The 12,680-nt window shown below is 35.1% G+C and overlaps 1 protein-coding gene across 1 annotated transcript in view; it reads right to left on the bottom strand.

Moving 5' to 3' along the window:
- LOC131045204 (uncharacterized) overlaps positions 1-11,278 on the bottom strand; it is a 33,264-nt gene extending 21,986 nt beyond the window's left edge. Inside the window, exons 1-11 of the mRNA XM_059208662.1 lie at positions 11,058-11,278; positions 10,856-10,978; positions 10,462-10,769; positions 10,291-10,379; positions 9,782-9,882; positions 9,601-9,696; positions 9,228-9,520; positions 8,998-9,152; positions 7,839-8,854; positions 7,297-7,560; positions 6,273-7,200 (exon numbers count right to left, since the gene is read on the bottom strand). Of these exons, the coding sequence (XP_059064645.1) occupies positions 6,273-7,200; positions 7,297-7,560; positions 7,839-8,854; positions 8,998-9,152; positions 9,228-9,520; positions 9,601-9,696; positions 9,782-9,882; positions 10,291-10,379; positions 10,462-10,769; positions 10,856-10,978; positions 11,058-11,180 (3,496 nt within the window). The 5' untranslated portion in view covers positions 11,181-11,278. The remainder of the gene's footprint in view (positions 1-6,272; positions 7,201-7,296; positions 7,561-7,838; positions 8,855-8,997; positions 9,153-9,227; positions 9,521-9,600; positions 9,697-9,781; positions 9,883-10,290; positions 10,380-10,461; positions 10,770-10,855; positions 10,979-11,057) is intronic.
- Between the last annotated feature and the right edge of the window lie 1,402 nt (positions 11,279-12,680).

Here is a 12,680-nt window from a genome sequence, read left to right as displayed (position 1 = left end):
AGACCATATGGTGTCATTAGGGGCCATATGGTGTTCTATGACCCCTTAGGCCACCATATAACCCCTTAGGAGACCATATGTACTAAGGTTCAAATAAGGAGAGATATAAGGGTGAAGAGAGATGAAGAGCTAAGGAGAGGGAGAAGAACTAAAGGACAAGGACATAAATAGATATATAGATATTAAGGAGTATGAAGTGAGAGGGAGAAAAACTAAAGGACAAGGATGGATAGAAAGAGGTAGACATATCTAGATATTGAAAAGGAGAGAGGAAGATAGAGATAAAAATTAATATAAAGCGAGAGGGAGATGAATAGATATAGAGAAAGAGAGAGGTAAAGACAAAGATAAATATATAAAACAATAGAGAAAAATGGATAGAGAGGGGTAAAGAGAGTGAGATAAAAAAAGGAAGAGATAGAGAGATATAAAGGCAGATAAATATCGATAGATAGAGAGATATAGATAGTGCAAGAGAGTGAGAAAGAGAGATAGAGATTATAGATAGGGATAGCTAGAGAGGGAGATATAGAGATATATAAAGGCACTATAGAGAAGGATGGGGGGAGAGAGAGATAGAGATATATAAAGAGGGAGTAAATAAAAAGATAAAAGTATAGAAAGGGAAAGATACTTCAAGAGGGTGATAGAGGAAGAGACGGAGATGTAGATTAATCATGTATAGAGGAACACATAGAAAGAGATATTGATAGGGAAAGAGATGGAGATGTGAAGATGGAGATAGAGATAGATATGGATAGAAAGTGATAGAGAGAGTAACATAAATGGAGGGAGAGATGGAGTGAATAAGTGAGATTTAGAGATAATGAGATATAAATATACATGAAGATAGATTTATAGGGATATAGAGATAGAGGGGACAAGATAGGAAGAGAAAGGAGGTGATAGAGACAAGTAATAGATAAGTATAGGTAGGATAAGGTAGAGGAGGGAGATAAATAGAGAGAAGAGAGATATATAGAAATAAGGAGTGAGAATGATGGAGTGGGAGAGGGATGGGCGAGGGAGAGATGGGAATAGAAAGATAGAGATATATGCAGAGATGCATGTAACTTGGGATTTAATTTATCTAGATGGGATGAGAAAAGAAGTGACATAAGTAAAGAAGAAATAGATAGATAAAATATATTTATATAAGTATAGATAGACAAGTGATAGATGGTAATAGGAAAAAAAAAGACTTTGTATGCAAAATTTGCGAGTGTTTAAAGTTTTAAAATTGAAGAAATAACTTCAAATAAATATAATTAGTTTTTGGTCTATAATATAATTAAATTACATTATCCATTTGATAGGTCTCTGAATTACCTTTCCAACGCCTATTAAATATCAAAATTTCGATAAGAAACACAAAATTTATGCCCATTTTACTAAACTATACTTTTTATGTTGAGAAAAATGGATATCCATTTTTGTTTCCAAAACAGATATCTGATTTGAACGGATATCCAATTTTAAAAAGTATGACATCACAATAGTGACATCACAAATTAGATATCCGTTAATATCAAAATTAACGGATATTCGATTTGGTTTGGTATTACCAAACCAAATTCAAATTTTGGCTGACCCAAACAAAATGTCAAAGGGCATGTTTGGAAAAATTTAAAACGCATTTTTTTCTCCATTGCCACTTTTTGGCCCCCCATGATCTTGCACATACCCTATAAGGGGATCTCTTTTCACTGCAAGTGCTGCTTTGATATATGGATCGTTTGGCTTCCACTTACCCTTATGGGTTTTGTCCATGTTTTACCCCCACTTGGTGGAAAGTTGTTGGCCATCGCCATCTCACTATTTTTTTTGTTGCATTGGACGTTGACTCGACATACTCTAAAGATTCAATGCCTCCTTGTCCTACTACCTTGACTAAGTCAATTGTTTAGGTTGGTGCTACTATTGGCCCCTCTATTGGGGACTCAGGTACCTGTCCTATTTTGTCTATGATTCCTAACTCTCTTTCTCTAGATTGTAAGTCTTGTCCCCCTAAATGGGGAGTTAATTAGGGGGGTTTTTCTATTTGTTTAGAGGGTTCTTTCTATTGAATATACTAACACACAAGACAACTGAGAGAAGGGGGGTGAATCCTTTATATAGAATCTTAAATCTATTTCCCAAATTAGATCTACAACAACTTAACTTTAACACATAATACATAGAAAGATATGAATATGAAACATCAGAATACCATACACAATGAGACACCAAATTTTATGTGAAAAACCCTATTAGGGGAAAAACTACAGAGAAACTATTCGCAATATATGAACACCTGTTAGGGTGACATCGATTAAGGTGATTTTTACAAAAAAACCTAAGAGAAAGAAAGAATAGGCTCTACCAGAATGAAGAAGAATAAAAGAGAAAGAATCACCACTATTGCACTTCTACAATCGCAAGTTCTATAGATACCTTCGGCTCACTGCTTTTGGTAGGTAATACATGAAAGCTCACACTACTTAGAACTTTTCATCAACTTAACATCAACCATAAAATAGTCAAGAAGATATATCCTCTTTAATACACCTTCATCGCATTTCACTTTCTTTCACCCATACATCTTTTACAACACCCAAGCATTACTATATATATCATCTTCACATACGCAAAACCTCCCAAGGTTGGCTAAGGATCTTGACCAAACATAATGCAAATTAGTTCAGCACTAAACATTCCCGTGGTGAAAAAGAATATAAAGTGGACCACAACATGTCTTAATCAAGACCAAAATAACTATCAAACACATTATGCAAAAGTCCATAATCATTGAAGCAACAAATCAAATTGTAGACATGCAAGGTCGGCCAAACCTAGAGTAAACACCATCAAACTTAGAAAATCATTCTTTCAAAGCCTAAGAACACGTGCCAACTAAATAGAATGAATTTGAGGACATTATCAACTTAACTCCAAAACCAAAATTCCATAAACCATAACACAGAGAAATGCAGAGCATGCATTTAACGCAAAAACACTATCCAACACTGTCAAACATAGTTGTAAACACAACTTTGTTGTCAAAGCAATCTAGAGCACCAAATCCAAAATATAACATCTGCAAACATAGATTAACAATAAATCCAAACTGCAAGAATAAATATACAATGTAAAAGATATGTGGAGCAAATTACTTAGCACAACTGCACAGAAAACTCAACATCACTTATAGCAATCAATCACTAATGACAACCAAATCATATTGACATCAATGACAACATATAAGCATCTCATTTTGATGAATCTTGCAACACTTTCTCCCCTACACCTAAAGATCCCACCAATAAAGATAATGCTTCCTAGATTGTTGTGTGTCAAAATAATAAATGCAAGTTCCTCACAGTTCCTAAATCACAAGTTGCTCCATTGGGGCTGAAGTTGGGCCCCCACTCTAATGTTCATTGATGATATGCTTTATTTTTTTTTGTCTCTTAGAAAATTTTCTTGTGTTCCTTTTTTTGTTGTTTGGGTGTTCTATATTTGGTTTTGCTAGTTACCCCTTTGGTAAAATTCCTATTTTGTAATAGAGATTAGGCCCTATCAAAAACCACTTATCTTAATATTTAACATACTACATATCGTTTATATTATTGTATAAATCTTCCTTTCAACTACTCCATTTTGTTGAGGTGTGTAAGTAGTAGTGATTAATCTTCTGATGAAATTCATATTACAATAATCTTGAAAGACACTTGAACAAAATTCACCTTAATGATTAGTCCTTAAGCATTTAATTTTCCACCCTTTTATAATTTTCCATAAGGGCTTTAAACCTCTTGAATGTATCAAGGTATTTTTTCCTAGCATTTAAAAAATAAATCTAACACTTGTGTGAGTAATCATCAATAAAAGATAAAATGTGGTGACTTACCTAGACTCCTTGTTTGTATAGGACCATAAATTTCTAATTGAACAAGTTGATGTGGATAATGGGTCCTCTAAGCATTTCCCTTTGAAAATTTCTCCCTTGCATGTTTTCCTTTGGAATATCCTTCACAAACCTCCTTGTGTCTTTCAACCTTAGGCAAACTAAAACTAATGCTATTGATGTTAGAAACTTCAAACTATGAAAATTTAAATATCAATAACTGGGAGCCATGACTAACTTGTATCCTTCTATGCCATTTTATAAGGTCATTGTTATGTTTACCAAGTCTTAATGGGCACATCCTATTCTTTGTCATACACACAATTGTAACCACCCTATAGTCCTAATTCTTATTATAAATTATATATTGTTGATTTTAAAATACCACTTTATAATTCTACTAACACAATTCTCTAACACTTGTCAAGCTATTCTTTAACTACAGAGTGTAACAAATATCTTTAAAACTCTTGATATCTTCTTTTGGCTGGACTTCCATAGCTCATTTTGCAACAAATGTCAATGATGTGTCATCACCAAGCTGGATCTTGGATTTGAAAATTTCATTCATTATTGAAAACAACTTCTCACTTTTTGACATATGGTTAGAACATCTACAATCTAAACACCAAACATCTTTAATATCATTTTCAACATTGCCATAAGAAATTAGAAAAAATTATTTGGAGGATTCTCACCACCTTATTGAGCACAGTGAATACTTTTAACTTCTTTTAATGTACAGATAATTTTAAAGTGGCCATACCTATTATAATTGTAACATTGGATATTTATCTTATCAAATCTACCTCTACCTTTTTCTCTTGAACTGCATCTGCCTCTATTTTCTCTTAAGTAATTTTGATTTTGACCTCTATCTTGGCCTTGATTTCCTTTGGTGCTAGTATTGGCATCTTCATTCTTTGTGATATGTAGTTTGGAGGAAAAGTCTTTCTCGGCACTTTCTCCAAATGCAATCTTTCTTCATAAGAAATTATAGATCCAACTAGGTGATCAAACTGAAGAGTAGGCAAATCCTTACTTTCTTCAATGATCATGGAAAAATTATTCCACCTTGGTGTGAGAGTCATCAAGACATTTTTTATCACAATAGTTCACTATTTCTCTAAGTGTAGCCATTTTATTGACCACATCTTTTACTATGACACAATAGTCACTCACATTTTTAGCTTCCTGTATCTTCGAATTTTTGAAGTCGTATTTCATTGTTTATAGCTTCTAAACTTTGACTTAATCACTACTTTGATAAGCTTCTTTTAGAGTTTTCTAGGCATCCTTAGCTATCTATGCGTTTGCAATTCTTGGAAATAAGCTCTTATCAAGAATTATTTGAATGTGAAACAAAGCTTGACCATTCTTCTACTTAGCCTCCGTCTTAGCTGCTTTATAATTTGCTATAAGGGTATTCTATTTAGTTGGCTCTACATAACCTGATTCAACAATCTCCCACAAATTTTTTCCTATTAAAAATGTAATCTTTTTGATCCATCAATTATTGTACTCATTTCCATCAAATTTTGGAATAGACAAAGAGTTAGAATTTGACATGATAAATTTATGACAAAATTTCAACTATTAAATCTTTAACCCAAAAAAAATTGACATAATAATTTTGTGACAAAATTTCAACTTCTAAATCATCTTTAATCCAAAAGAAAATGTCTCCTTTTGATACTATCTATTAATTCAAATCCCAACCCTTAATTCTTATTAAAACAGAGCTGAGGCTAAATATAAATAGAGTAAGAGTAAGAACTAATTCCTAGCCTTTGAAAGATCAACTACTTCACTGCACTTATTAAATAATCATTAGAGTTTATTTTTTAAATTAACTAACTACTCGTGCAAATTTGCATACATTATTTCTTACAACTACAACAGATCAAAAACAAATCTAATACAAATTGAATCTAAATTAATAGTCAAATAAAGTATGCTAGAAAAAACAGCATGCAAAATTGTGGACTGGCAGCAGTGGATGACAATGGAATTACATGGTCATTGAATGTCATTGTAGAATCCAGCATCAGCTGTTAACAATACTACTCCCCCTTACGTTGTGAGGACTCACAATTTGATGTCCAAGTGTCAAAAATCAAACTTTTGCGACTGCTTTGATAAAGACATCAGAGGCAATAGCCTAACAAATGATTTTTTAGCCGTGTTCTTTTCTTTTTTATCAAATACACAACTTTATAATTATGTTTAAAAATAATGGAGTTTTTCGAGTTTTATTTTAAATAAGATTTACTCTACGTAGTGTTTTTATGTGCAGGTATTGTTGTCCAAGTGATAGCAAATTCAACACAATCTATTAAGGCCTAAATAATAAACTCAATAACCAGCAATAAGAAAATAAAAGTACCTGCATGGGATTTAAACACCATCCCCCTCCTTCCCGTCCCTACACATTGAGGATGCCCGTCCTTTATTTTGTTCCAACGGTTTATCATCTGTTGGCTTCCCCAGATATTTAAAAGCATCAAGCTCTTCAGCTCAATCATCTGGTCAACTACCTTTCCTTCCAATAAAGGACACCCTGATGCGTCTATTATTCTCACAGATGCCAACGATCCAAAATCATCAGAAAGACTAGACAGGCTTGGACAACCTGATATCATCAACTGCCTTAAATTGCTCAGTTGACCAAAGGTATCACTAAGCCTCTCCAAACTTTCGCACTTAAAAATTGTCAGATCAAGCAAAGACTTTAACTGTCCAAAATCATCAGAAAGACTAGACAGGCTTTCACAATCTGATATCCTCAACTCCCTTAAATTGCTCAGTTGACCAAAGGTATCACTAAGCCTCTCCAAACTTTCGCAGTCGTCAATTCGCAGATCAAGCAAAGACTTTAACTGTCCAAAATCATCAGAAAGACTAGACAAGCTTTCACAATCTGATATCCACAACTCCCTTAAATTGCTCAGTTGACCAAAGGTATCACTAAGCCTCTCCAAACTTTCGCACTTAAAAATTGTCAGATAAAGCAAAGACTTTAACTGTCCAAAATCATCAGAAAGACTAGACAGGCTTTCACAATCTGATATCCTCAACTGCCTTAAATTGCTCAGTTGACCAAAGGTATCACTAAGCCTCTCCAAACTTCTGCAGTTCTTAATTTTCAGATCAAGCAAAGATTTTAACTGTCCAAAATTATCAGATAAACTAGACAGCTCTAGACAGTTACTTAAAGTCAACTGCTCCAAATTGATCAGTTGACCAAACGTATTAGGCAAGGAAGTGAGCTCTATAAAACTGTACAGTTTTAGGCAACGCAAAGAATGAGGCAACTGCAGACACAGTTGATATTCCAAATCAGCCCTGGAAAAGAAAAATATCTGTTCTCTATTCTAAAAAATAGAAGAGAAATGAAATGCTAAACTTACAGCCTCACTCCTTAAGCAGCCCTCGAAAATTGACAGCCTCGGAAGCTTCTTTAACTCCATCGGTGAACAATCTTGATCATCAACTGTCAGATACCTAAGATTTTCAAATTTTCTGGAGCATGTTCCATTGACTTTTATTTTCCCTCTAAGAAACAAAATTTTTAAACACTTGTGCATCTTATCCAGATGTTCTGCCTGAAGTTGGAATTTCGGTTCAAGGTAGGATATATATGGAAGACAAATTCCTTTCACTTTCTCAAGTCTCTGCAAGTACAAAGTATAAGATTACATTGATAATACGTTTCACAGAGACAAGTTATAATCCGGACGGTTTAAAATTCTAGATTTAAAAGTGTTAAAACATTCACAGTAGGATTAATATATTACTTAATGTGTGATTTAAATAACCCGCACAAAAGATTGCATAGAAGATTGAATAGACTTTGTACTGCAGAAAATTCATCTTAGCGACAAATATGGTATCAAATAGGAGTCGCTTCGATCAAATTATCTAAAAAGTACAGATCACAGTTTAACTATACCTGTGTATCTTCAATAATATCAGCCAGAGATTGGCTATCGGTTATTCTATAATCCGATTCTGCCAATTTTCTTCCTCGTTTTAAGACGACATCGTGAAGTTCTACTTTGTCATCAGAGATCTTGACCAGTGCTGCGTCTTCCAGCGCCACCAGCTCATCGTTACCCACAATATAGCTCACAATGTGCCGCCTCCAGGAAGAAAAGAAAGCTGCTATATCTAGAAAAGCATCCTTATATCGATCCCCTGGCAAACTGTCATACACCACATCCACTACTTTTTGAGTTAATTCGCTTTCTCCTTTTCCCAGCGAATCCTTGAAGGATTCAATGGTGCTATTTAAGGCGAACAGATCGTTACGATGTTTACGCAATCTTGTGCCAACAAGATTTAACACCAAAGGTATGCCACCACAGGCTCCCAGCAGGCCATCGATATCCGAACTTGCGTGAAAAGTTCCAAAGGGACTGTCGAAAGCTTTTTTTGACAATAGCTTCTTTGCCTCTTCGTGTGGAAGAGAATTTATAGGAAATGCCCGGCGTGTGATGATATCTGGCTGGTCTGCAAGCATGTCAGTCTCGTCCAGCTTTCTGGTGGTCACAAGCATTCTGCTACGCTTAGGCATGCTTGATAAGTCATCTGGCAGAATTTTGGCAAGATCATCGCCTTTCAGCGCATTGTCTATAAACAGAAATAGAGGTTGTGCTGCTTCTCTGAAGACCTTAGAGATCTGTTGATGACCCTCTTCAGAATTCCTCAACTCCAAATTTTGGCCGAACAAGTCTTTCAAAATCTGCTTTTGAAGCTTCTGAAGATCATCTTCTGAACAGTCCTGTTTGATGATGAGATGGCAGTATTTGTAGGCTTTGAGATCGAGAGAGCTAAAGACAGCATTCGCCAAAGTCGTCTTACCCATACCCCCAACCCCATAAACCACAACAGCTCTGGTTGATACATCTTTCTCGTCGTCCATGCCCAACAAGTTTGTTACGTTCTTTATTGACTCATCGATGCCCACTACAAAATCAATAAAAGTTACCTATATCAGGTGGATTGGATTATTGAGAGCGTTTATACATACTTTTTGGGCACTTGATTATTTGTTAATACTCAAACAACGAACCCAATTGACGGCAGTAATAAGGGAGGGGGAAAAAGACCTGTATCGGGATTCTTGCCCTGTGAAGGAGGTAACGATTTAGGCATTCGAAGCAAAGCTTCAGTTAGGGCTTCCAAAGTCAAATCTTGATAATCCTGACCCAGCTTCAATTGAAGCATCCTTATCTCCTCGACATCCACCAAGGAAGAGAAAATCCTGAACAATTAGAATCCAATCAATATATCAACCTTAAATTACTTTTGGCTATCATCAAATTGCAGGAAATGTTACCTGGAGAGGTTGCTGGATTGTATTCGAGAAACACAAAAAAATGATCCTTTGAAAATGAATTCAGCGACATCATGAAGCTTTTCTTGAGATATCTGTCCGTCTAGTCGCTTGATGTGTGTAGCTAGGTGATACATATGTTTTAAAAATTGAACACATTCCTCCTTGTTAGTGGAAGCATCGTCTACTTTTTGCAATACGAACGCTACCACTGAAAGCCCCGCTGCTACCCAGTGGATCTGAGATGCTTCTTTCACAACATCTATCACTACTTTCCTTGTTTCACCACTCATAATCTGCACACCAAAAATCGAAATTTTTAAAGAAGACGCCCTCGTCATAATCCATTGAAATCAAATAAAGGGCACTATAATACCTTGAAAGCATATCTTTTACAGCGTTTGAGTACGTCCCTCAGCAAGTCGCTGCCATACTTGATTGAAGAGGCCACTGGAGACGTGTTCTCTTCTGCCTGAAAAAAAAAAAAATATGTATATCGCATTACAGCAAAACAAAAATTAGAAGATTTTAAAAAATCGTAAATGATTTCTGCATACCTTGTCAGTGGCTGTGGATTTTGCCAAACATTTCTCAATATAAGACATTAATTCATCCAGGCCACTTGAAAGAGGCAAATCAAAAGCACGCTGCTTGTCATCTGCAGGACAATCAGCATGGGCAAGCATTACGCATTGCTGTGATTTAGACAAGCAAAACAGGCTTAACTCAACTACTGAATAAACACCCACTAGTCAGCTTTTTGGAAACAATCTAATTGAATTTAGTTTTTTCATAATATGTCGAATCCCAAAATTCCATTCTTTCATAAAAACTTAATCGTGGGACTCATGTGAACCTAGGTCTAGTTCTTTTTGACGACGGGCAGAATTTTCACGGTATCCGTTCTTGGCCAAAAATTAAAATGAAAAATTGAGACATCTTATGCCATTTTTCTGAGATATAATGTTGGGGAGAAAGAAATACATGTAATTGAAAGAACATGTAAGTCATGAGATATTCCAGGTATAAAAATATATTTAAACGCGAACCAAAAATGAATGGTTACCTTCATCATGTCCGAGCTCTGGATAATTGTTGATCAATTGGGATGGAAGACTCTTGATCTCCTCCTCGTCCACTAGGGCAGAATAAGAACTGTCCACAGGACAAATTTATCAGTAGTCGCGCACGTCTATACTCTGGATAAGAGTAATAGGTAGTTTAAGACAAATTTTACCTTGGGACATTGGTAGATTGCATTCGTGAGATACAGAAAATGGATCCTTTTACAATGAAAACAACCAGATCATTCAGCTTTTCTGAGACTAAGTGGTCGATTCGTCGCTTAATGTGTTTGGCCACGCCACACATGAAGCACAAAATGTCAACGCATTCGTTCCAAGCATTGGTAGAGATTTTGTCCATTTGAAGTTGGTCTAACACGCAGGCCACAACACCAAGCGCAGCTCCAACCCACTGAACTTGATCTGCTTCTTTCAGCATATAAATAACTACTTTCTGAATGTCGTGGTTGGTTTTCACTATCTACAAAAACCAAATATGAAAAGTTTACAATCAGTGTAGAGGATTTTGTGGCCTGAAGTACTGAAAACTAGAGACTCGTTTAATACCTTGCAAGTATGTTTCCTGACACGTCTAACTACATTCTGCAAGAAGCAGGATCCATACTCGACGGAAGAAGCCACTCCAGCTGGAATAGTAGTAGCCACTGATACAGACGTGCCCTCTTGCGGCTGCAACGAAATTATTTATGAGAGGTTAAGCGTTACATGAAATAGATCTGAAGCAAAGTGAAGGATAAACTGTAAATACCTTGTCAATGAAAATGGCGTCCAAGCGCATCTCAATGAAAGAGATTGTTTCATCAAGATGGCTCACAACTTCAACCTGAGGAAGACTAATGGCATTTGAGCAGCAGGAACATGCATTACCCATTCTGTAAGAAAACTGTAAGGCTAAAGTTGGCAAGTCTATGAATACAGAATAGCGTCGATCTCTGCTCTTTGATCTCCTCTGATAAAAACTGAACAAATGAAAACCAATTTTAAATAAGTGCAAGGGGGAATCTAAGGAAAGCACGCTACCTTTTTTTGGAAAAGTTTTAAATAAATATATTGCATCATGCCACAGTCGGGGACCACAGATGTTCACTTGTTTTTGTCCTTTTCGAATGTTTTCTGAGAGAAAAAAAAAGGCTTAACGCAACTGTGTCTTTTTCTTTTGAATCTCTCTTCTCTTATTTTTAAACATCGAGATCCATGCTCGGAAATTGCTTTCGTGACCAGACGCTCTTGGTTATTCTACACATTATAAAGAAATATGACTTTCATTATTGATGGCTTAAGAAAATTAAGCCGTATAAATGAAGAAAAATATAAGTGACATCATATGACCATATTCCATTCTATCTCAAACGAAAGGGATGATCATATCATCATATAGGTTTATTTCTAGGTAAATAAGAATTTCCAAAGATGAGATCGTATAAGTACATATTTTAAGGCTCTTATAATTTTGGAGGTTCTAGAACAATAATATTATTTTTGGAAATAATAAATTTAAATAAAAGGTGAAAGAGAAAATTTTCTCTTCAAGCAAAGTCAAGATCATTTTATTTGTCTTGGTCAATCAAAATGGAGGATCAAAAGACTATTCAACTTCAAAATGATTTTCCACTCATGGGATTTTAGAAGTCCACTCATTTGTTGACTTGTATGGTCTAAGGAGTGGGTTTGGGTACAACAACCTTATTAATGACAAGCTTGTAATTTATTGATATGCTAGTTTTGTTTTTAGTTGCAACTATTTGAACCACATTAAATAATTATAGATCTCCCTTGGGACATTTTTTTTTTTCTTGGAAAGCAAACCAAATTTCTTGAAATAGATTGGAGGTGATTTACTTCATCTAATGTATCCAGGGTCCTCTAAGTAATATGTCATATATAGTCTATGTATTATCCTATCGATAAAAATTATCATGACCATTTCACATTTTAAGGATATGAGAAGCATGATTTTTGTGATATTTGTTTCCCTAAAGTTATTTTAACCTCTCATAGTGTTTTTATATGTTATGATGATCATATAACCATATTCCATGCATTATAAAAGGGAAAAGGGGAATTAACAATGGCCCCATCATCAATGAGGGTCTATTTGGTACAAGGTGCAAGGTAGGATCTATTCTCCTTTATAGCTCAACCTCAACATCTAAATGAGATTTAAAAAAGAAAAAAACCTTAGATCATGTACATCTACAATTTATGTACATAAGTCAAGATCCACTGGATTAATTTTCTCTTTTATAGGTGGACTTATGTGACTTAATTGTTTTAGCTCAATTTTATCCAAGTGTGCTACATAATGAAATACATAGTTTTTCAAAAGATTGATGAAATAAATGTTTACAAGTTACACCTTCTTGAAGTCCTC

The sequence above is a fragment of the Cryptomeria japonica genome, chromosome 7 (assembly GCF_030272615.1).
Source record: "Cryptomeria japonica chromosome 7, Sugi_1.0, whole genome shotgun sequence".
Taxonomy (NCBI): Eukaryota; Viridiplantae; Streptophyta; class Pinopsida; order Cupressales; family Cupressaceae; genus Cryptomeria; species Cryptomeria japonica.
This window is presented reverse-complemented; position numbering and strand designations above follow the sequence as displayed.